Source organism: Solea solea, chromosome 17, assembly GCF_958295425.1.
Source record: "Solea solea chromosome 17, fSolSol10.1, whole genome shotgun sequence".
Lineage (NCBI taxonomy): Eukaryota > Metazoa > Chordata > Actinopteri > Pleuronectiformes > Soleidae > Solea > Solea solea.
The window spans coordinates 25,260,836-25,283,996 of NC_081150.1; the positions used below are offsets into that span (position 1 = coordinate 25,260,836).

The 23,161-nt window shown below is 39.6% G+C and overlaps 2 protein-coding genes across 3 annotated transcripts in view; both read left to right on the forward strand.

The window, feature by feature from the left end:
- The window catches only part of ddhd1b (DDHD domain containing 1b), a 45,589-nt gene extending 28,605 nt beyond the window's left edge, over positions 1-16,984 (forward strand). The window contains exons 8-14 of one of the 2 annotated variants that reach the window (XR_009233660.1): positions 7,170-7,245; positions 8,544-8,693; positions 8,882-8,946; positions 11,692-11,870; positions 13,431-13,688; positions 13,774-13,844; positions 16,629-16,769. Coding sequence is in view for 1 of the 2 variants with exons in the window: in XM_058613516.1 (XP_058469499.1) it covers positions 7,170-7,245; positions 8,544-8,693; positions 8,882-8,946; positions 11,692-11,870; positions 13,431-13,688; positions 16,629-16,813 (913 nt within the window). In the remaining variant the exon portion in view is untranslated. Of the gene's footprint in view, positions 1-7,169; positions 7,246-8,543; positions 8,694-8,881; positions 8,947-11,691; positions 11,871-13,430; positions 13,689-13,773; positions 13,845-16,628 lie in introns of both variants that reach the window. The other variant, XM_058613516.1, reaches the window with a different exon arrangement.
- Positions 16,985-17,842: 858 nt separating this feature from the next.
- stxbp6l (syntaxin binding protein 6 (amisyn), like) overlaps positions 17,843-23,161 on the forward strand; it is a 31,981-nt gene continuing 26,662 nt past the window's right edge. The window contains exon 1 of the mRNA XM_058613530.1: positions 17,843-18,308. The gene's annotated coding sequence lies outside the window, so the exon portion shown is untranslated. The remainder of the gene's footprint in view (positions 18,309-23,161) is intronic.

A 23,161-nucleotide genomic window follows, 5' to 3' on the forward strand; every position in this document is an offset into this window, starting at 1 on the left:
GCGAGGTGAGGCGAGGTGAGGCGAGTAGAGCCGGTGGAAATGCGCCATAAGTTATAAATTCGTTGCTCATTAGCATTTATGTTCAAAGTTATTGTTGATGCTGTGTGTGGATTGACTGATTGAGAGGAGACTGACATGCTGCACTTTATCACTGAGTTCAGTCCCGGACATTGTGACACAGATGACAGTGTGGACTGTGGACCTGTGACTGTGTGATGCACTGAGACCTGCGCTCACTTCACCACTAATAATATACAGTATACTAATAATAGTAATTATACATCCATGATTGGGGCTAGCAGGACATTGATTTTTAGTGGTTGTAAATTTGTTTTGTTTGATTGAGTATCTCAACCAACGTAGAGGTGAATAGCGCCACCCAGTGCATAGGAATGTGTTCACTATCTCTACATCAATTCATCATCTGGAATCAATTTGTCTTGACTTGATGTGCGGGTTAACCAATCAGGTGTTAGAAATGACAGATAAAATAAATTAATGATGCACTGCAACACAGGACCATGAAATAATTAATTAAATAGTGAAAGAATTATATATGTTTTTTTTACATAAAATGAATTGGTATTTTAATGAATGAATTTAATAATTTAATAACACATTTATGTATTTAATTCCAATTTTAATTAATTAATGACACATTTTAGTAATTATTTAATGGTGTATTTATTTATTTAATGTTGGCACTTTCAGTCCTCCATAGTTATTGGCTATCAAAGATAAATGGTAATATATTCCTCCGATTGGTGTAGTGGTTAGTGCGCTTGCTTTTGCAACAAGAAGACCCGGGTTCGAGCCCCGGTTGGAACAAGGTTCTTTCTGCATGGAGTTTGCATGTTCTCTCTGTGTGTGCGTGGGTTTTCTCTGGGTTCTCCGGCTTCCTCCCACAGTCCAAAAACATGCAATATGGGGATTAGGTAAACTGGTCACTCTAAATTGACTGAATGGTTGTTTGTCTCTATGTGTGGCCCTACGATGGACTGTTGAACTGTCCAAGGTGGAGGGTATTGCCGCCTATTGCCCTATGTCAGCTGAGATTGGCACAGCACCCCCTGCAAAATAAAAAACCCTGGCACTAAACATAAAACACAGACCCTAAACATAAAAACACTAAACATGGCCGACCGAGAAGTCCCTTATAAGAGAGGGGTGGAGGATGTCCCGGCTGGGGACCCACGACCTCTCCTCTGGACCATAACCCTCCCAGTCGACCAGGTACTGGAATCCACGTCCCCGGCGGCGAGAGTCTAAAATCCGCCGAACAGTATAGACTGTCATAGACTGTGCGCCATCTTGGAGAATCAATCAACCACAATTAGAATGCAGGTCTTACCCTCCAATGACAGCAACCCAGTGACAAAATCCAGGGAGATGTGGGACCAGGGTCGAGATGGTATCGGCAGATGAAGGAGTTTCTCATGAGGCTGGGCATGGGAAGACTTACACACCGCACAGACCGGACAGGCCGCCACAAACTCCCTGACGTCACGGTCAGAAGTGCCGACCCACAAGTAGAGCGGTACACGATCCTCCCGGATGGCAAGACCACTTAGAAGCATGCCCCCAACCAAGCACCTGTGAACGGACATATACTGGGACAAAGAGTCGGTTAGGGGGACAGGACGCCGGAGGCGGGTCAGAGCGATGGGAACGCTTAACCTGCTCCTCAACGTCCCAGATGACAGAGCCCACCACCAGGTTAGGAGGGAGAATGGGGACAGGAGGCTCAATGGAGTCAGGGGCATCAAAAATTCGGGACAGGGCATCAGCTTTGACATTACGTGAACCGGGCCGATATGAAACAACAAAGTGAAAACGTGTGAAGAAGAGTGACCACCTGGACTCCGTCTCCGTCTCCCTGTCCTAATCAGCACACTATTTCTCGTATGGATTTGTGTTTTCTGCTCAAGAATTTCTGGGACGCTTGTGTACGATCGTCAGTGTTTGTTAAACATTCAGGCTTCACATGCAGCCTTCCTGAAGCACTGTATTATTCACCAGTCTTCAAATCCAACACCTCCGCCCCTGCTAGCTTCCATACCAGCTCACCTTCGCACCACTCCTCTTGCTGTGCCCTGGAGGAGACGTGCGCGCAGAAGGGAAAAACAAGGAGGTGTGTTGGTCAAAGTCAGGACTTACCTGCGTTCAAGGAAAAATGGCCTTTCGCCTCGCTATGGATCATCTGCGCTGGCTGGTTCCTATACCCGTCACTGCCGCTCAAACCGGGGCTCATCTGTTGCCAGCGTTGGAGCGGCTTTTCTCCCTGAGACGCCAAACAGACCACCGGGGTATAAACCAGGTAAATCTCCGCTTGCTAGCTTGTGCCCGTGCTCCGATCAACAAGGATATTCTCCGTATAGAGCTGTTAAACTCTAGGTCGTTGGCCAACAAGACTTTTGTACTAAATGACTTCATTCAGTCCCGGCATTTGGACCTTATGCTTTTAACTGAGACTTGGCTTCATCCCGGTGAGTGTTCGGCATTCTCTGCCGCCAGTATCCATCAAATACATTCTCCAGTTCTGAACTGCAGTTGTTTGAGATTCAGAGAAATGCGCCCATCTTTTGTGCACTCATCTATCAACCGCCTAAATTTAACAAAGATTTTATTACGGACTTCTCCGACTTTGTGGCAGAAGTGGTTGTTAAATATGACCGTCTGCTTATCGTCTGTGATTTTAACATCGACATATGCTGTAAATCGAAACCGTTGGTCAAGGACTTTTTATCCTTTTTGGAATCTTTTAATCAAATGCAGTGGTTAACTGGACCGACACACGAAAAGGGACATACACTCGATCTCGTCCTTTCTCACGGCTTAAATGTCTGCATTGTGGAATGCCAATTTCGGACCATTTTGTCTGTCCTGCTTTCTCTAAAGTTGCCGTGCTCTTTGGATGAGCTTTGTGCTTTTATGCGTAGGCGGCGCGTGATTAACTCTTCAACGACGGTGGAGTTCTGTGTTAGATTTATTTCTTCTGCTCCTCCTCTGGATTTACTGCACAACCCAAGCGTTGATGAACTGTCTTGTATGTTGAATTCCGTGTGCTGTTCAATTCACACAACCCGTGCACTTAGGCGAGAGTGCAGGTCCGCAGAGAGGTGTTGGAAAAAGGACAATCTTCATGTTTCTCTGGGTATCTTAAGAGCTAGTTTGGATAACTATCAGAAAGCAGTTAAGTGTGCTAAAGCTGAGTATATGTCAAATATGATATCTTTGAATGTGCACAAACCCCAGGTTCTTTTAACTGGGTTAAATCGCCTGGTAAACCCAAGTGAATTTAGCAGTATCGTGCCATCTGAGTTATTATGTGTGTGTTCCTTACATTTTTTGTTGACAAGATTTCTGCGATCCGAGATTCAACACAGCCTTGCACTGTTGCAGACCCCTCTATTAACCCTGTTTGTTCTGCAGTTTTTGAGCACTTTGACCCCGTGTCTCTAGATGGTATGTCAAATATTGTGCACCAGTTAATCCCTCTGAATGCCCACTTGATTGTCTTCCTCCTAAAATATTATAAGATGCCTTTGATGTGGTTGGGCCTTATATAATGAGCATTATTAATTCCTCATTGATGTCAGGTTGTGTCCCAAATGAAATGCATTTGCATGCTATTGTGCAGCCTTTGTTAAAAAGACACAACCTAGATCGTGAAACACTATCTAACTGTAGGCCTATTTCAAAGCTCCCCTTTCTGTCCAAAATATTGGAGAAATTGGCATATGTGCAAATCCAAAACTACCTGGAAGCTAATAGCCTTTTGGATAAATTTCTGTCTGGTTTTAAAATGCGTCACAGCACTGAAACAGCACTTTTAAGAGTTTTTAATGATCTTCTTTTATCGGTTGACTCTGGTTTTTCCACTGTTCTTGTGCTTTTAGATTTATCTGCAGCTTTTGACACTGTGGATCACCAAATTTTGCTTTCTCGACTCGAGGACTGTGTGGGCATCAAAGGCACAGCCTTGCAATGGTTCAAGTCGTATCTTGAGGGCTGCTCTTTCTCTATCCACTTGGGCCCTTTTAGCTCAAGGGTGGCCCCTCTTAGCTGTGGAGTGCCCCAAGTCTCTATTTTAGCCCCGTTATTGTTTTCTTTGTATTTGCTGCCCCTAGGGTCCCTTTTTCAAAAACATAATATTTCGTTTCACTGTTTTGCTGATGATGTTCAAGTCTATTTGCCTTTAAAACCAAATACAGATATTGCTCACGCCCTGGTAAATTGCCCCCAGGAAGTAAAGCAGTGGTTGGCTCTAAACTTTTTAAATTTTAACAAATCTAAAACAGAGGTTGTAACATTTGGAAATCCTTTTGATTTTTCGATTTTAGGCCCTCTGAGTCACCACTGCCACCAAGCAGTCAGAAATCTGGGTGTGATGATTGACAGCTCCTTTAAGTTGGATCAGCAGATTAGTTTGGTTGTAAAAGTAGGCTTTTACCAATTACGCCTTCTCAGTAAAGTCAAGCCTTACCTACCACGCGCTGATCTAGAGCGTGTAGTCCATGTTCTCATCTCGTGTCGGTTGGACTACTGTAACTCGTTATACTATGGATTAGACCAGGCCTCCGTCCATCGCCTGCAGCTGGTCCAAAATGCTGCAGCTCGCTTGCTCACTGGCTCATGGAAATATGAGCATATAACTCCTGTTCTGGTCTCCTTGCACTGGCTCCCAGTGAGCTACAGGATTCATTTTATGGTCCTATTGTTGGTTTTTAAATGTCTGAATGGGATGGCTCCATCTTACCTGTCAGAGCTTCTGTCTGTTCATGTCCCAAAGAGGACAACAAGGTTGGTAAATGAAATGTTGGTAGTTGTACCGAGATCACAAATGAAAACGAGGGGTGACCGTGCTTTTGCTGTTGCGGCGCCCAAGCTTTGGAACACTCTTCCCTTGAGCATTAAAACAGCTCAGTCTTTGAATGTTTTTAAATCTCTTTTGAAGACCCATTTGTTTACAACGGCCTTCAGCACAAGCTGAGCAGGATTTTATTTAGTTATTGTTATTGCTATTGTTTGTAATTTAACTATGTATTTTAACTTTGTTGACATTTTGTATTGCCAGTGTACAGCACTTTGGACAGCGATGGTTGTTGTAAATGTGCTTTATAAATAAATTTGACCTTGACCTTGAATGTTTAGGTCCAGAATGCATGAATGACATGTAAGTAGACTATAAACCCAGTAGGGCTCTGAGATCTACTGACTCAGGTCAGATAGTGGAGCCCAGAGTTCAAACTAAACATGGTGAAGCAGCTTTCAGATGTAATGCTTCACACAACTGGAACAAGCTAGCAGCAGAACTGAAATCAGCCCCAACTGTGAACATTTTTAAATCCAGTTTAAAAACACTTCTCTTCTCCTGTGCTTACGATTGAGCTCTTTCAAAGCACTTTAAATTTTAAACTTTCATTTGCACTGTATGTTCTTTTAATGATCATTATTATATGCTGCAATCTTATATTTAATTTCTCTCTCCTTATAATCCCACACTGCTTATATGTTAACATGTTTGGGAAGGTTTTCAATATCACTCCATCCTTCTGAAAGGCAACATCTTCAATATCAGCTATCAAGTGTTTGAACTTAGACCCCCAAATGTCCTTGTCGGCCATGTTGGCCGGTTCCATCTCAAGATCCGACTTACACCTGTAAATGTAGTCATATTCAGTAGGGTGGATCGATGGTCAGGGGAGTGACAGGGAAGGATAATGTGTTTTTTCCTCTCTGAATCAGAACTGTTTCCCAAAACGATGTTTGCATTGTGGTGATTGCACACTGCAAATACTCAGAATTTATCAAATTGTGAGCTTGTTTCAACTCTCTCAAAGAGGGGAAGTGAGACAGTGTACCCCTCTGTAAATCTCTCGCATATACTGTCAATTTGCACTCGAGTGCCAAAACCTCCTCCAGCATGTGCAGGGTTGTGCCTCCTTTCCCCTGTAGAGTTGTGTTCAGTGTGTTCAGGTGTGCTGTCATATCTGCCTTGAAGTGCAGCTTTTCCATCCACTCTGGCTGTTCCAGATCATGAAAGGTGAGCCCTTTGCTGTCCAGGAAAGTTTTCACCTCTTCCCGACACAACGCAAAGCATTTCAGCACCTCCCCTGTAGACAGCCAGCGGACTTTGTTCTGCATACAGTGAAATGTCTGCAGCGTTCTGTCCAGCGACTTCTGCAGTAAAGCCACAAAGCCCTTATGCGCTCCTGTCGTACTCGGTGCCCCATCAGTAGCCAGGTGGGTGGTGTTTATTACTTCATCCCACGGAGTGAGAGTGAAGTATTGCTTTTAGTGGCTCTGTGTGTCTGTCTGTCTGTTTGTGTTTCCACACCTTAAACAATCCAAGACAGATGTCTTCCCCCCATGTCTGGCCATTTATCAACTCAATCATTTCTTCCTGTGGCCCAGCAGAGTTCACATATCGGCAGAACAGTGTTATTTATTCAATGTCACCTTTGTCCTTGGACTCATCACAAGTGATTGAAGCCGAATTGATGTCTTTAATTTGCTGACTGATGATGTTTTCTGCCATTTTTATGGTTTTGTCCTTGACAGTCTTCGCAGAGAGCGACATATCTCCAATTTTCTTCCACTTCATCAGTGTTCCACATCAGTTCCAAAACAGATTTATTTCTCTTGTCACCAACTGGATATTTTTCAGCAAAGGCTGTGTGTTTGTTCTGGAAATGTCTTGCAACATTTGACTAATTTCTCACCAGCATACTGGTCTTGTCAGTCTTGTCAGCAGTGAAAGCAAATGAATCTGCCCATGTATCATTTCATGTTCTATTTTATTTTTTATTATAAACCTTTTTTTTTCTTGGATTTATCCTTGGTAAGCTTACGACCTAAAAAAAGAATTCTGCCAGAGAACTATGTATATTTTCCTGGTCTGATCTTTGCTTGCTGGTTGCTGTTTTCATTTTATTATTTCACAGCTGAGAGAAAGCGCTCACATGTGAATATGTATTCTCCTTTAAAATTCTCCTCTACACCATATCATGATGATTTGCACTACTTCCTCTGGACAAAGGTTTCCAAAAGTAGTCAGCTGCAGAAAGCTGCATCTGTAACCCAAGAATGTTTAATTCTTGATGATTGGGTAACAAGTAATAATGGCGTGTAATTTAATCTCTAATGTATATCTGTCATTCCATCAGGTTGAGGGACTTGGAGGATCAGTTCCAGGGTCTACAGACCTCCTCATGTGTAGCAGTCCCGGCCTTAAAGTTCAAGGTAACACTGACAAGTCAGACGGTAGTAAGCTGTATACAATATTTGTATTAGGTATTCCAAGTTGTTTCCTTTGTTGTAGATATAATACAGCTAAAACAATCTCTAACATATGTTTCAAACAAATGTTGCAAGAACCACTGCAGCGATATGTAGTGCTCTCATGTTTAGAGAGTTTAGAGTTTAGTTGGGGGGTAGTAGTGGTACTGGCGGTTAGTGTATGAAGATAATATGTTAATCTAATAAAGGACTAATCCCAGTAAACCAAAAAAATATGTTTTTATTCTTGCCTTTCATAACAAAAAAGACAGATCAAAGAGACATTTAGCCCCAAATTGGCCCCTTAAACAGCATTGGTCATTGTCTGTGTGTGTGTTTCTTATGATCTTATGATTGGTGCTGTGTGTGGTAAGTGTTTTTTGTGGGATTTCGATGCCTTGATGACAGAGATAAGGGGCTCCCATTTAAAGCACTGAGCCTCAATGTCCTTTTTCATTGGATGACAGCATTCCACCCAGAGCCAAGGCGTTCCTAGTTTTGGTTTTGTTCAGTCCCACTATGGAGAAAATCTCTTTGCATCTGCATTTCAGTGTGAGTTTGGCAAAGTTAGGCAGCCTTCCAAATCTGTTCATTTGAAAAAATGAACCAAGGAAGCCTAATTACTTTCAAGTCTCATGCATTTATTTCAATAAGTTCACATGATCGTGATAAAACTCACTGCATATAACTTAGTAATGGATGATGCGGAGGCAGATTGCTCTGCGTAGTCCATTCATACAGTTCAGCCAATCAGAAAATAGTATTTCTTGTTGCCGGGTAAAGTCTGTGTCGTTTAGTCTTCCTTCTTCATGACACAAGGCTTGCATGAACAAAGAGGATCTTTATTATTGCAAGTTCAAGCACTGCAGTTTGCTCAAGAGAGAGAGAGTCATTCGAGCACGGTCAGGTAACTCACGCACAACAATTATCCATGCATCCATTTTCTACCACTTTATCCTCCACAGGAGGGTTGCGGGGGTTGTTGTGCCAATCTCAGTGGACATAGGGCGATAGGCGGGGTTACACCCACCCTCGACAGTCTTGTTCTTGGATGGATGGAGATTAATAATCTAATCATCCTAAATCAAAGTTTACTTACTTTGATTTGCTGTATTGAAAGATTAATGATTGTTTGTGGAATGTGATAAAGGGCATGAGGTGGCCAAGCACAGCTGTTGTTCTCTGTAAGTGGCCACTGAGTATTTTTGGATCAGTTCTTAACAGGCTTTGTTGATGAATCAATCCTGTTTTCTGTGTTGCAGGTAGAAAACTTCTTCTGCATGGGCTCTCCTCTGGCAGTTTTCTTGGCATTGCGAGGAATCCGGCCTGGAAATAATGGCACACAGGACCACATCCTCCCCACAACTATCTGCAAACACCTCTTCAACATATTCCATCCCACGGATCCTGTGGTGAGTTATTATCTCCACAACAATTCTGCTTAGATCACTATCATTACCTGTTTTTGTGACTTTTATTATTCAGAAAGAAAATCAGCCTTCCTATACTGATCTTGAATGCTATTCATTAATTATATTACAACATGACTGCATATAGACCTGCTATGACTCTAACATAACAACTGTTTGTTTTGTTTTAGGCATACAGATTGGAGCCTCTTATCTTGAAACACTATAGCAACATTACACCTGTTCAAATCCATTGGTAAGTTATGTATATATAAATGTATATATTTTTATCTGATCCATCAGTCCATTTTGATTCTCAAATATTCAATTACTTGTTGGTGTGTAAAATATCAGGAAATGGTAGAAAATGTCAATCATTGTTTTTCTAAAAACTCAAAATAATGACGTCCTCAAAGTCTTGTTTTTGCCCATGTTGTCTTTGTCCTATTTTGTTTGTCCTTTGTTACAATCTGCAAAGAAACTAAAAAGTATTTGTGTTTAAGAAGTTGGGAGGTTAGAGCATTTTAAAACAACACTTACCCAAACTAACTGATATTAAAATAGTTGACAATGAGCAGGGGCCCACATGATGCTGAGACGGTTTGAGTGCAGAGCCTGAGCCTGAGGACAAAACTGCTAGTTTAAGCATCAAGGGTCAGAATGTCACTGCAAGAATTCTGTGCATCTGATAACAGAATGATTTTGTTATCAAAAATTCCAACCGACTGAGTCCTAACAGGACACCTGTAGATTTGACAACATGATAGAAGGCAAGGACATTAGATAGCTTGGTAGCTAGATCAGAATCAGTTAGTTTGGTCATTGAAAATGTGAAAATAGTGGAGAAAAGGTTTCTTTGGTCGCACCTAACATTTCCAGAGTTTCCCATACATTGATCAATGTGTACCACAGAATCAACACTGACCATCACAAGCAAGATTTTAAAACATTTCCCTGCAGCGCTCTCTCTCTCTCTCTCTGTCTCTCTCTGTCTCTCTCTCTGTCTCTCTGTCTCTCTCTCTCACACACACACACACAGAGCATGCAGCCTAAATCAAATGACAATGCAAAGCATGAAGTTCATGGTATTTTTCTTCTACGAGCGTCTCGTTCTGCAAGTTCAGTGGAGAGCACAGCAGCTTGCTTACACCCCTCTCTATTGGTTCACCCATACCAGTGGCGGCATGAAATGCTCTTGTCAGTGTCAGTGTTGGCACACGACTTATCCACAGCAGGTGATGACTGAGTCAATCAAGTCTTTACAGAGCATGTACACAAACTTTTTTACAGTACATTTGTGCATGTGAAACTGCTTTGAAACAAGATACCAACCACAGCTAGAGGCAAAGTCTCTCTCTCTCTCTCAAAGCTCCAAACAACGATCGTCATGTCTGATCTTTAATGATCACCCATCTGTCACTTCGATCCACACTGCATAGTATCAACCTCCTCCCCTGTTTATTGTTTGAGTGATTTAAATTTGCTGCTCCAAAAATGCACATCACGTTCAGTGTCACTGCAGAATTAGTGTGTGTGTGTTAGTGAGTGTGTTTTTGGACACAGGGTGATGTGTCGGTGCAGTAGTGCTGTAGTAGGAGTACTTTTAAATGGAGCAATGAAATCAGGTGCAGCTTTGTTCCGGTGCAGTGATTGCATACATTCCTGCATACTTGTAATAGAAAAGTTGAAAAATGAGTAAAGTAAAGAGGAAACTAAGTACTGTATATATTTAGAAATATACCAATACTGTATATATCTTAAAACAAAAAGAAAAAAAAAGATTAGGTAGCAGCCAGTTAGTCAGAGGGGTAGACAGTGAGTATTGTATTGCACGTACGTCCTTCACATGAAATATTGCACTTTTTCTTGTATTGTGCTTTGGGAAGTTCAGAAGCTGGTCTGACACACAGAAAGTGTCCAGTGTTCATCTCGGAGCCCTCACCATGCAGAAAGAGTTCTACTATGCCGCCCATTAATTGGATGCAAGACTCCCGTTATAATTGAGACAATGAAAATGCCATTGTTATAAAATGGTGCATTTGTATGTGGGAATTTTGCATTATCAAATTAAAAAAACACCCCTGAAGAATGTCAGATTAGAATGTTAGTTATCACAATCCCCCTTATCTAAGTATAATGAGGTGCTTTGAACACGTGCTCTCTAACTGCATGTCCAGTAACTTTTTGTTTAAAATCATTTCATCCTGCTAATGTGATACCATGTTGGCAGTTGTTGGCTTTGATTTATTTTGCTTCTTTATTTGTTTGTTTGATTTTAGATTTGGCTGCTTGTTATTGGGTAACTGCTGTTTTTTGTGTTTTGATAAAACAAAGAAAAGTGGGTTCTGCACATGGTCATGTCTCTGATGTCAGCACTTCAGTAAAAAGAAATTCACAGTAAATTTAGTAATCAACTTGGAGCAAATGAATGATTGTAGCACCTTTCACAGTATATTAGAGATAATGGCATGTGTAGATTAACTACGATCAAAATAACTTCACAGGACGTCAGAAATGGGAATAAATCTTGGCTTTATATAAGAAAAAAAGGTGCAGAAAATATCACTTTGGCATAATTCATTTATTCACTAGCAGCTGCTCTGAGGAGAAAAATAAACTTTTCCTAAATAACATCCGGGTAAACATGCTGGTTTCTTAAAGCGAACCCTCTGTAGGTAAATACAAATGAAATTCAATGTAATCAATATCAATAGACTGTATTAGGAATTCAATTCTTTTAACTTAAATAATAATATGAAATTAGCAGCTTTTAATCAATACTGTAAATAAAATAACATGTAACCCATAAGTAACAACAGTATGGTTGTTAATGAATGAGATGACTTAGTATGATGTGGTATAATGACATCTCAATGCGTAGGCTGTGAAGTTTCGGATGTGACTCAAGCTACAAAATAGCTCAGTTGAATGAAATCAAAACACAATAAATACCACAGTAAAGAAATCAGTGACGTGACGTGTATGTGGATATTATGTGCAGGTACAACACCACCAGTCCGACACCATACGATCAGATCCGACCCACGCTGCTCAACCCCACCAAGGAAACTATATCTTTGTCAGACTTAGAGAGCATCCCTAGCCCCTGCACATCCCCACCTCAGGCTCGACGTCACTATGGAGAGTCTATTACCAATCTGGGCAAGGCCAGCATCATGGGTAAGCCAGACATCTTTATTTTCATTCTTCCACATACAAACTTCTCAGCACAAGGTACTCGTTTTAGAGGAAAAAATGTGCCAAAAACATTGAATATTTCAGAAATTATAAAATGTGCCAATTAGAAAAATTTGAACACAACACAAAGAGAATCCACCCTTTAAATGACTGTTTTGACCAAATAATGAGAATCAAGTTTTTCAAGTCCTTCATCAAGACATCAAGCATGGTATCAATATATCATGCTGGCTTTATGGCAGCATCTGAATGAATATGGCCAGCTGCCACCACAGACAGGATGTGGTGATTCACAAGTTTCACATTGTGTGAATCCTTACGTGATAGGATTTGTGGATGGGGCACGTTTCAAGATAAACCCCCTTCACCCCCTGGTTCCACGAGCTCACGTTACGGTTAGAATGATGTATGTTACTCTGCTGCGGCTTGTAGTTGTTGTTTTGTTGTAGTGGTTGTTGGCGTCACTTAATGTGACTAGTAAACAACATCCACATTACTATGGATTGACTATCTAAGGGATGGGAATAGCATAAGTTTGTCTAGTGCAAACTGAAATGCAAAGGAGCTAGTCATTCTCAACCTTGCCATACTTCTAAATAAGGAAGCACAACAATTCAAAGCAAACAAAGCAAGAAATAATGAAATAAATACAAAGGATGAGACCTGGAGTTGCAGGCGCAACCAGGAAAGTATTTGTGCATTCTCATACTTAAGACTCACTTTAACAAATACAAACAATAAAAGACAGGCAAAGACTGGTGATGAACCAACAATCACTTGCAGGTTAGCTGACAACTAATGCATTTTACCCATCAGACCGTAAATGGAGGGTGAGACGGCTGTATAGAGAACTTAAAGCTGATTAATGATGCTTTATATTCTACATTAGAGATGATGAGCTGCCACTATTCTTAGCGAACATCTGTTCTACTCCCAGCATGCACTGTGTGAAAGAGAGAATTATGACATTGAGGATTATTACACAAAGACAAACAAGCATTCACAGCTTTTGATAGTTCAGACTTACAGAATTACAGCGAAACCTGGGAAACACAAGCACAGCTAAACTATGCACGATGTTACATTCGATTTTTAAAAATAGAATGTTAATTACCTTTTTTTACTTTAACTTTTTTATGGTCTTTGTGTTAATATCTTAATATATTGTACTCTTTTGGTAAAGCATGTTGATTATTTATTATTCTGATTATCTCATCTCATCTTACAACAAACAAAGACAAAGCCTTTGAGGCTATTAGCTTTAACTCATATTAACTGACCACAAGTTTGAGATCATTGTTATTGTTGAATTAAAACTGTTGCTAAAAAGAATTGGACACAAATGCAACACCATAGGGAAAACACTCGAGTCTTCTGTGATGCTGGGTGTGGTCAAGTGTGAACTATCCGAGGTCAGTGAATCACTGCTGCTGTTCACTTTTATCCCCAAGCTCTTCATCTCCTCAAATCTATAAAAATAAAAATGTTCCAGTTCTTTTTAATGAATGACCTCATTTTATTATAAATTTGACTGCTCCTCAGGTGCTGCAAGTCTTGGGAAGGGAATCGGGGGAATCCTGTTTTCCCGCTTTTCCCGTTCCAGTAGCCAGATGGGTGGAGTTGAAGAGGAGCCATCTAACTGCGAGGGTGGAGCCTCTCAGATGGAAAACATGGTGCTGAAAGAGGAACAAGCAACAGTGGCAGAGAGCACTGAGAAAGACAAACATGTAGCGCAAGAAATGAGGAAGATGGAGCCTGCTATGTCCCAGTCCACTTCAGCTGTCATGGACAGCACCTCATGTAAGTGCTGTGAACTCACCTGCTGAGTTTTATAATATGTGAGATTAATGAATACGAATAAGTAATAGCTCATTTTTACTGACAGAGCGACATGGGTTCAACTGTCTATATGAATGAGTCAACACTATCACGTTGATATGGATGTCATGTGAATAAGTAAGTAGTAAGTGAGTTCATGTATGTGCAGTTTGCAGGAATGTACATTGGGGCAGTTGAGTGTGACCAATTTGCTTGCATATGTGACCAAAGATGTTTCCATTTCCAGTTTCCCATACATTGATCAATGCATGGCGCCAGAATCAACCGTCCGTCTATTTTCCCCCCAACATTAAAAACATGTGTCCTTCTGTTCATTCATCTATCTGCCCCGAGCTTTCTCTCACACACACACACACACACGCACAGACACCCACGCAGGCTGATTCGTCTGCCCCTTTCTCTTCACACACAGCATTGCACTCATGTTCACAGTATTGGCTTATAGCATGAAGGACCTTGCCTAAGGGCCCATCTGAATGACCTCACCCTAACTGAGAATTGGGTCAAGTATATATACTTGAAGTGGATGACCACGCCCTAACTGGGCCCCGAGGCAAGGTATAGGCCTATGCTGTGAACGTGAAGCAGTGCAAATGATAAAGCAATACTAACAAATGATAGAGCAACACCTGCTTGGACATAGCCCAGCTCAACTCAACAACATCCAAATCAGGTGTTGAGGAACCAGGGCAACTCGGTGAGAGGTGGACTACTGGGACATGCAATAGCTGGAATAGAGCAGAATAAAGGAATCTAATGGAATGCTACTATGAGAGCAACCCCAGTGGGAAGGGATATATGCAGAGGAATGCAAACTCCTCCCACTTGCCAAGGCTAAGTAACAAGGTACCATTAGAACACAGCATCATCAGTAATCCTTGAGATCCTTGGCAACAATGTGAACAGCATGACCCTGAAGGAACAGTACCCTCCATGGAGAAAAAGGCTAGACGCTAAAATCAAGCCGGCAAGAAAAGAGGTTCGCCATCTATCCAAGCTTCAGAGAGCTGTGGTAAAGAAAGAGCTGCCTAAGAAATACAACAAGCTGCCCATACCTGACGCACTGGAGACTTCCAAACAAAGGCTCACTAAAGAGAGACCAAAAAAGAGATACATGAGAGCTAGAGGCCAGGAGAATAAACAAGATATTCTCTACCAACCATCCAAGGTCTACTCTCAATGGCAAGGCAGAACGTCAACAACAGAGACCCAGCCAGGGCTGAGCGTGAGCAACACTGGAAGACCATATGGGAAGAAAAGGCATCAGATAACACCAATGTGCTTGGACCTGAAAGCAGACCACAGCAACATCCCAGAACAAGGCCCAGTCAAGATCTCAATGGAAATGAGTTTCTGACTAAATTGGATGGCTCAGTCCCAGAAATACCCCATCTTTGACTTTGCCAGCTGTTGCTGTTGCACCTGGCAGCGTGGATGTACTTTATACTGGAGTGCATGGACATTGACTCTCTGGAGTCACACTCATACCGAGGTGCTGGTAGCACCGCCACCACCAATTTCCTGTGCCCACGCCCAACACCATTTGTTTTTTAGTCTTTTATCAACAATCTTTCATGGGCTTCATTCATGTTCTCCATGTTGTAGTTTTATTTTCTGCGCCAACAACGTACATAACCACACTGCTGAGACCCAACCTGCGGTACTTCTGATTGGCTAGTAAAGAATGTTTGTGGCATTTCTCTCATATCGTTGGTTGGTGAACTCAGTTGACTTGAACATGATGAACCACATATGCAACTTCTAAAATGTATTATCTGCTGTTCCTGACCTCTGATCATTTTCTCTGAAAATGAATAAATACATTGTAAAACATGTTGCTGAACTATGGAGATAGTTACTGCAGTTAGAAAGAATTAGGCTTTACAGCTATGGAGTTTCTCAGAAAGAAAACATTGCTTATTTGGCATACTTTTGGCAAATGTAAAAAGTCAATAAAATGTACTCTCAAATATATAACATTTAAATGTTTTATTTTTTTGTTAACTGCAGCAGCCGTCTTACCTTTTTTGAAGGATTTGTGCTTCTGCTAGTCATGCAGGACTTCCATAATTTACAGTAGGTGGCACAGTTGTCCCATTTACCTGGATTATATATGCAAACTTTAACATAATATAGTGGTGGTTGTCATTTGAAGCCATTTGTCGATTTTAATGTAAATATAAAAATGTATTTGTTTTAAGCAGACAACAGAATTCCAGGTCTGAGAAAGGATGTAACATTTTAACACTGTTCTACAGATACAGTATATACAAAAGCTGTGCACACCTATGACACACACACCACAGCAAAAGCAGGAGAGCAACACAACATTTTATGAATTCAACTTCAACTGAACAACATTACCAGTCGTCACACAACTGAGGAACTTGCACATCAACAGAAATGATATTAACAGGTCTTTAAAAGGTTCCCTAACTTTGGACTTGATAAACATACACAGTGTGTCCGTCCTTTCAAATTAAAGCCATGCATGGTTCAGCTATATAGGTTTACATTTTATTTTGACAGGTTCAAATGGAGTTCATGTTGTTTTTTTTTTTTTTTTCATTGTTTTCTGCAGCGACTAAATGACCAATGAACTTATATCCACTACAAAACAGTCAGGATTTTCCTTGTTAATCTAACAGCAAATCATTTAATGTGTCCCTTTATTTTTGTGTGTAAACACACTATGTGTGTGCTTCTAATAAACACCTTATTCTACATTGTGGCACTGTAGATCATCTGAATTAAAATGTTGGGTGCATCAGTTCAACCAATGCAAAACGTTAGTCTGGAGCCCTGAGACTAAAAACTGCCACAATATGATGCTGGTGAGCAGTGCAGATGATATGAACACTAGGTCCCATTGGATAACATTTGTAATTGTCTCTGTTGCAGTGGAGTTGGAGCGGCGCATTGACTTTGAGCTGCGTGAAGGTCTGGTGGAAAGCCGCTACTGGTCTGCAGTGACCTCACACACGGCCTACTGGTGCTCTTATGATGTGGCTTTTTTCCTCCTCACCTTTATGTATAGACCACAAGAAGCTCTTGAACCTGCAGAGGACCACCCCGACACCTTGTGAACTCAGTCCAGAGTGACACAGAAACATCTCACACCTGCTGGAATCGAAAGATTAGATCATATGTGATGTACGATAAAATAAAGGGGACATTTAAGACATGTAATGGATACTGATTTTGCAAATGTGAAATATTAAAGGAGTAATCCTTCTTTTAAATGATGTTTACATGAAGTGTAGATAAATGTGTTCTTTTTTAATGTTACAACTAAAGTGATTTTGAATTTGATCTCGTTCATCAAACCCCACAACACTAATGTCATGCACAACATGATTTAACAGCAGTTTTACATTAAAGAGATAGTTTGTGTGTAAGAAGGGTGGTTTGATGTGCAGACTGACAGATAGCACAGATGGGGACTCACACAGAGCTCTGACTGCTCAATGATCAATTTCAAACATGTACTGTATGGATCATAGAGACTGTCCTCCAATGAAACGTACATATGGGTCGTATGCAGGAATTATGACCTATGTGAACGATTGGGATCATAGAACTTCAGTAAATGTTTTAAATTCATGTGATTTACAGGAACAACACAGTGTTACAGACATTCCAAATGGAATGAAATAGACTTCAGACTTGACTGGTGATAAAATGTGACCAGCCACAAGGAAACCAGCAACAAGTCGAGGAAACTACAAAAAATTGTTTTTTTTAATCCAATATTTTCGTTATTTTCAGAATATGCAAGTTGAAATCATGAAGAAGCCACTGCATGCTTCAAATTACAGAAGTCACAACGTGTAGTCACAAAGTCTCTCTGCAGCTTATGAACAACAATTTAGCGGCTGAAAGAGAGTAAGAGGGTTTTGGGTCTTTTGTCACGCACTCCCGCCACACATTGTATTTTTCATGCTGAAGAGAAATTAGAATATAAATTCCTCTGGCGCGCCGCTATCGTTATGGAACTGGCTAATAATTATAATATTATTATATATACCATATATTTTAAATGTATTCTGATACTTTACTTTCATTCTAGTTCTTGTAACTTTATTTCTAGTTTTATTCTTTGATTTTCAACACTTTATACTGATTTCTGTCTGCTGATCTGCTTTGTTTATTGATGCCTGAAGCAACTTTGGCAAATTGAATTTCCCTCTGGGAATAATATTTGTTAGAATATGCAGTATCACCTTGAGATGTCTGTAATTATTACACACAAGATCTTTGTCTGTTATGCCAAAGATGGTGGGTGTCAAAAAAAACAAAAAACACATCATACCCTCCCACCCCTGTGCAGTTAAAGTGGGTGTGGCCATAAGACAACCGCTGCTTACTGTTCTCTGACCTCTTCAAAAGGGGACAAATGGGGTGAATGTGTGCCACCAAAGCAACATTTGGCTCTCCGTTTGGTGCCGGGGTATAAATCCATGACAGGGTCCTGGGAATTTCACAATTGACTGACTGTGCATCTAACAACAACAACAAAAACAAAAACAACATTGTCTCTCTGGCCTGGAAACACACAATTGGAAAAGAGGACAATCACAGGTAGGAGAATCTCAAAGTGTTTTACTTGCAGGGCAGAATCATGGATAAAATCTAGCATTTTGTTATTTTAAAAAGACATTCATTTTCATTAATTAGTCGCCTTAGAAATGTGTAACTCAGTTCATAAAGAAGTGAAAGCAGAGGCTGAGGCTGTAAACACTGTCTTTGATTGAATGAGTTTGAAATCCACTGAAAACATTTGACAATGCTTTTATTGACTCATGTATGTGGAACAAATTATACCTGCTTTGATGTGAAGGAACGTTTATAATATATTTTTTAATGATATGTAATTATAACATGACCGTTAAATAGCTTAAATACAAATAAGGTACTAATATGTTTGATATTTGACTTAGACAGAGATATAAGTTAATTTACAATGATCTAAATTGTCTATGCTTAATAAATAAGAATTTAAGTCCTTTCTGATGAAAAAAATTAAAAACCTATTTTGTCAAAAAAAGGGAATTTAATTATTGAATCAATTATTATTATTATGATTCCTGTTATTATATTATTATTATTATTATTATTATCAATATTAAATAAGATACTTCTGTAAAATATTTAAAATACATTATACCTATATATATTTAAATATTAAATAAATAAAGTAAATACTTGTGCTTTAACACGGTTGGTGTAGCGGTTAGCACTCTTGCCTTTGCAAGAAGACCCAGGTTTGAGCCCAGGGGGGTATTCCATCAAGCAGGCTAAAGGCAAAGCCAAGCTTAAATGGCCAAGTCTGGCTAATATGAGTGAGAGTTTGGTTCCATCAAAGAGGCTGAGATTAGCCCCAACTCAGTAACCATGGAAACTATGACTCTGGCTAAGCCTCAACCATGGCTAAGCCATAACTGTGGCTCAGGTTTCCGTTCCATCAATCTGAGCCTCAACCCTGTTCCACCAAGGTGGCTAATGTGAATGCCAGCCAAGTAACCATGGTAACTTATGCTGCCGGGCAAACCTGGTCTGTAGCAGGCTAAAAGTGAAGCTTAGCACCATCTATGATCAAAGAATGTCCAATAGACAGAAACAGAGACACACAACTGTCATGGAATGATAAAATAATATGTAAAACATAAAATATATAATAAAATGTATTAAAGAAATGATTTAAACTAATAATTATATATTATCTATAAGTACATTAAATAACATTATCACCAAAATAAAATATAATAAAAAATAAGACACAAATACAAAATTAAATTAATTAGCAAAAAAATATAATAAAAGGAAATTTAAAGAGATCATCATTGTTTTGATGTAACAAGGGTTAGGGCCTCCGATTGATAGGAGATAGATGATTGATTTGCTGTCACCTGCATTCACTTACTGTAATAGGGGTCCTCGTCTCCATTGAATTGCTTGATTTGCTAAATGATTCTAGATAAATAATCAATAGATCTATCATATGATTATTTCCTATAGAATGATAACCAACATTGCATTTCTTCATGTAATAATCTACCATCAATTGTATGATAAATGTGATGAGTCATGTAAAATACTTTGATTAAATGTAGCCTATTATTATCAAAAATGTAGGCAAGGCAACTTTATATAGCACATTTTAGCACAAGGTGATTCAAAGTGCTTTACATAAAATAAAATGAAAATACAACAATTCAACATATAGCATCTGGGACCAAATACAGAAGTAGCACAAATACAGCATGTAAAAATGACAGGCTTAAATGAAAAGGATATCAATTCTATACAATTGGCCATGCAGGAAATAAATGAAAGCTATCCCATCGATTTGCATAACATTCAGTTGATAAATGTGATGGATATCACGTTCTAACATTACTACTAGGGCTGCCAAAGGATCAAATATGGAGAATTTCACATAAATTGCAGTGAAACAATAATGCTATTTTAATTATGTTCATATGAATGTCACTTATTAGGGCTGTCTTTTTGTTCTTTGGGGATTTTCCTTTTCATTTTAGGGCTTTGGTTGCATTAATAGGTCCACATAATTGATTAGTTTAAAACTTGCTTTATTGATTGCCGCGGTATTGCCCTTCTTTGGGATTATGTGGCTGTAATCCTCATATACCTCCATGAGGAGGGTTTGCTCGCTGCAGAGAACATCTCTGCACGTTCTTTTCCTCTTGCTTTTCGGCATTTTTGACAGTTTTCGCGCTCGACTAGAATGGGCTTTTCATTTTCCCTGTGGGCGTGCACAAGTTGAGGCTTAACAGTTGAGGCTTGACTAAGCGTCAGGTGGAGCCAGCTGATTTCACTTGATGGAACAACTTGGAGCTAGATTGGGAAGTGGAGCTTAGTCAAGCTTCAAGCTTACACCTAAGTCTGGCAATTCTTAGCTACGTTGATGGAATACCCCCCTGGTTGGAGCAAGGGTCTTTCTGCATGGAGGTCACATGTTCTCCCCGTGTGTGCGAGGGTTTTCTCCGGTTTCCTCCCACAGTCGGGGAAACTGGTCACTGTAAATTGACCATGAGAGTGAGAGTGAATAGTTGTGTGTCCCTGCGATGGACTGGTGAACTGTCCAGGATGAGACCCCGCCTATCACCTACTGCCCTGTCAGCTGAGATTTCACTCTACCATCACTGTGGATAAACAGCTATGATTGAAGTATTTCAATGAACTCATTATTCATTTAATTCATTGTTCGTTAACTGAAATAAACTGAATTAAGTTGTTTACAAAACAAAGTGTATTTATTTTAATGTAGAACATTTGCATTCAAGACAGCCTCATATTATGTTTTTGTTTACTGTGGGACATACGGCCATATGTAAGTTAAACAGAACATTGGTTTGGTAGTTCATTGAGTTGGATTAGTTCATCAGGAGTTTATTCGGTTTCTGTGCTCCCTGAGACTCATGTGATGTTGTTTATTATGTTCATGTGAGTCTTTAGTCTGTTGGGTGTTTTATTTTTACCTTTCACACTATGATGACACTATTTGCCTTTCAGTCTACTTTCTTGTAGACTGTTATATTTGATTCAGAGATGGTTGTTCATCTCTCTTAAGACATTTTTATATCAGCTTTTGCTGAGTTTTTATGACACAATACTTAGTATGATCTTTTTGAATCTTGCACCTGGGAAATACTCCATATTACAAAAAAACTAACACTAATTAAAACAAAAGTAAAACTAAGCATTGGCCACACAGTTGGTGTAGTGGTTAGCACTCTTGCCTTCGCTGCGCGGGCTGGCCATCGATAGCTGTAGAGGATTCTTACATTATTATGTCGCAAGTTCGAATCCCACCTCACCCAAATGTATTCTGTTCATAATACTTTTCTACAATGTGTGTTTATACTACAAGAGGATTACATTTAGCATTTAAAGTGAATCAGAGTGCTGCAAAAATGATGAGGAAACAATCAAAGTTAATAATGATACTGAGATAATAGACCTGTTATTAAATGTTAATATAATAAAACTGCCTTTACATGCTGCTTTTGGCAAAGATTGAACTGAACAACAATAATAAACTTACTTCTGTAGCATATTTCATGAATAAAGTAACTCAATGTTAAGCCATCATCTCCCTGACCAAGCCCTGTGTCTTGTGCAGGGCAGTAGATGTACTTCCCTGGCACATGAGGGAAACCGTGGGGCCCCAGAGTTACAGGCTGCTGACACAACTTCCTCTTTAAAGGGTGACGTACAGCACGTGACTCTGGCCACAGACCCAACACCTCCATGCTGATGGGATGGCAGAGCTGTGAAACACATACAACACTATAACAAACAGGAAACACAACAAGAAAAAAGATATAAAAATAAATGTTAAAACAGTGTCACCAGAATTCAGCATGGACATGGTCGTTGTTTGTTTCCTGAAGGGAGACATACAGTATAAGTGTGATACAGACATTAAAAATGACATATGCTCATTATATTGTCTCTGAGAACATAAAGAAAATCAAACTGCTGCAGACTCTGAAGAACTGTGGGAAATGACTGGCTAAAGAAAGTTCAAAGATATATCATTGTCAAAAGAGAGGAATAAAAACCCAACAATATACAGTGCTTAACTGATTATTATTATTATTATTATTATTATTATCACAGATTAGACCACCACCCAAAGCCATGGCTGCCTTAAATGAACAGCTTTGGTAATTATCAAAATCATAGTTTATGTTTCTGTAGTGGTTAATACACCAGTATGTAACTGAAATTATATTTATATTTTTAATGCTAAAATATAAATATTATTGTTAAATGTAAAAACAAACAATAGTAAAGCACATTATTGTTTCTTGATGATTATATCATGTACTTTATCACTATAAAACCTATTCATAATATTTAGATGATAGTAAATGGTAAATAATCAGAAACGATTTAACCGTTCATGTTTCTGGACACTGTCAACAATATCACCTAACAAATATATGTGAATAATTCACTATTTGAACAAAAAAAACCTCCACTTACTTTGAAAAGTACAAACCGTTTGTCGAGGAACATGAAAAAGACGCTGTCTTCTGTTTCTTTGCTGCTGCTGTGCATCTGACAACATCTAACTTTTATAATCTGACAAACGTTAGATATTTACAATTATTTTTGAAGTCTTGTTTATCTTGTCCTCTATGGCTTGGACCAGCAGAAGCAAAGGGAGGTATAGGTGATTAGCTGGAGCTGCCACAATTTACCCAAATGGCTGATGGTGTGTTCAAAAAATGAGTTTGGCCATTCATTTTATTTGTGATTAATTCAATACATGTATATACTTGGGGCTAAACTTAGATTCAATCCATGAATTAATTACTTACATATTTAATCTAGCACAGAGCAAAAGGTAGAGTACACCCTTGACAGGCCGCCAGTCCATTGCAGGGTCAACATACATTCAC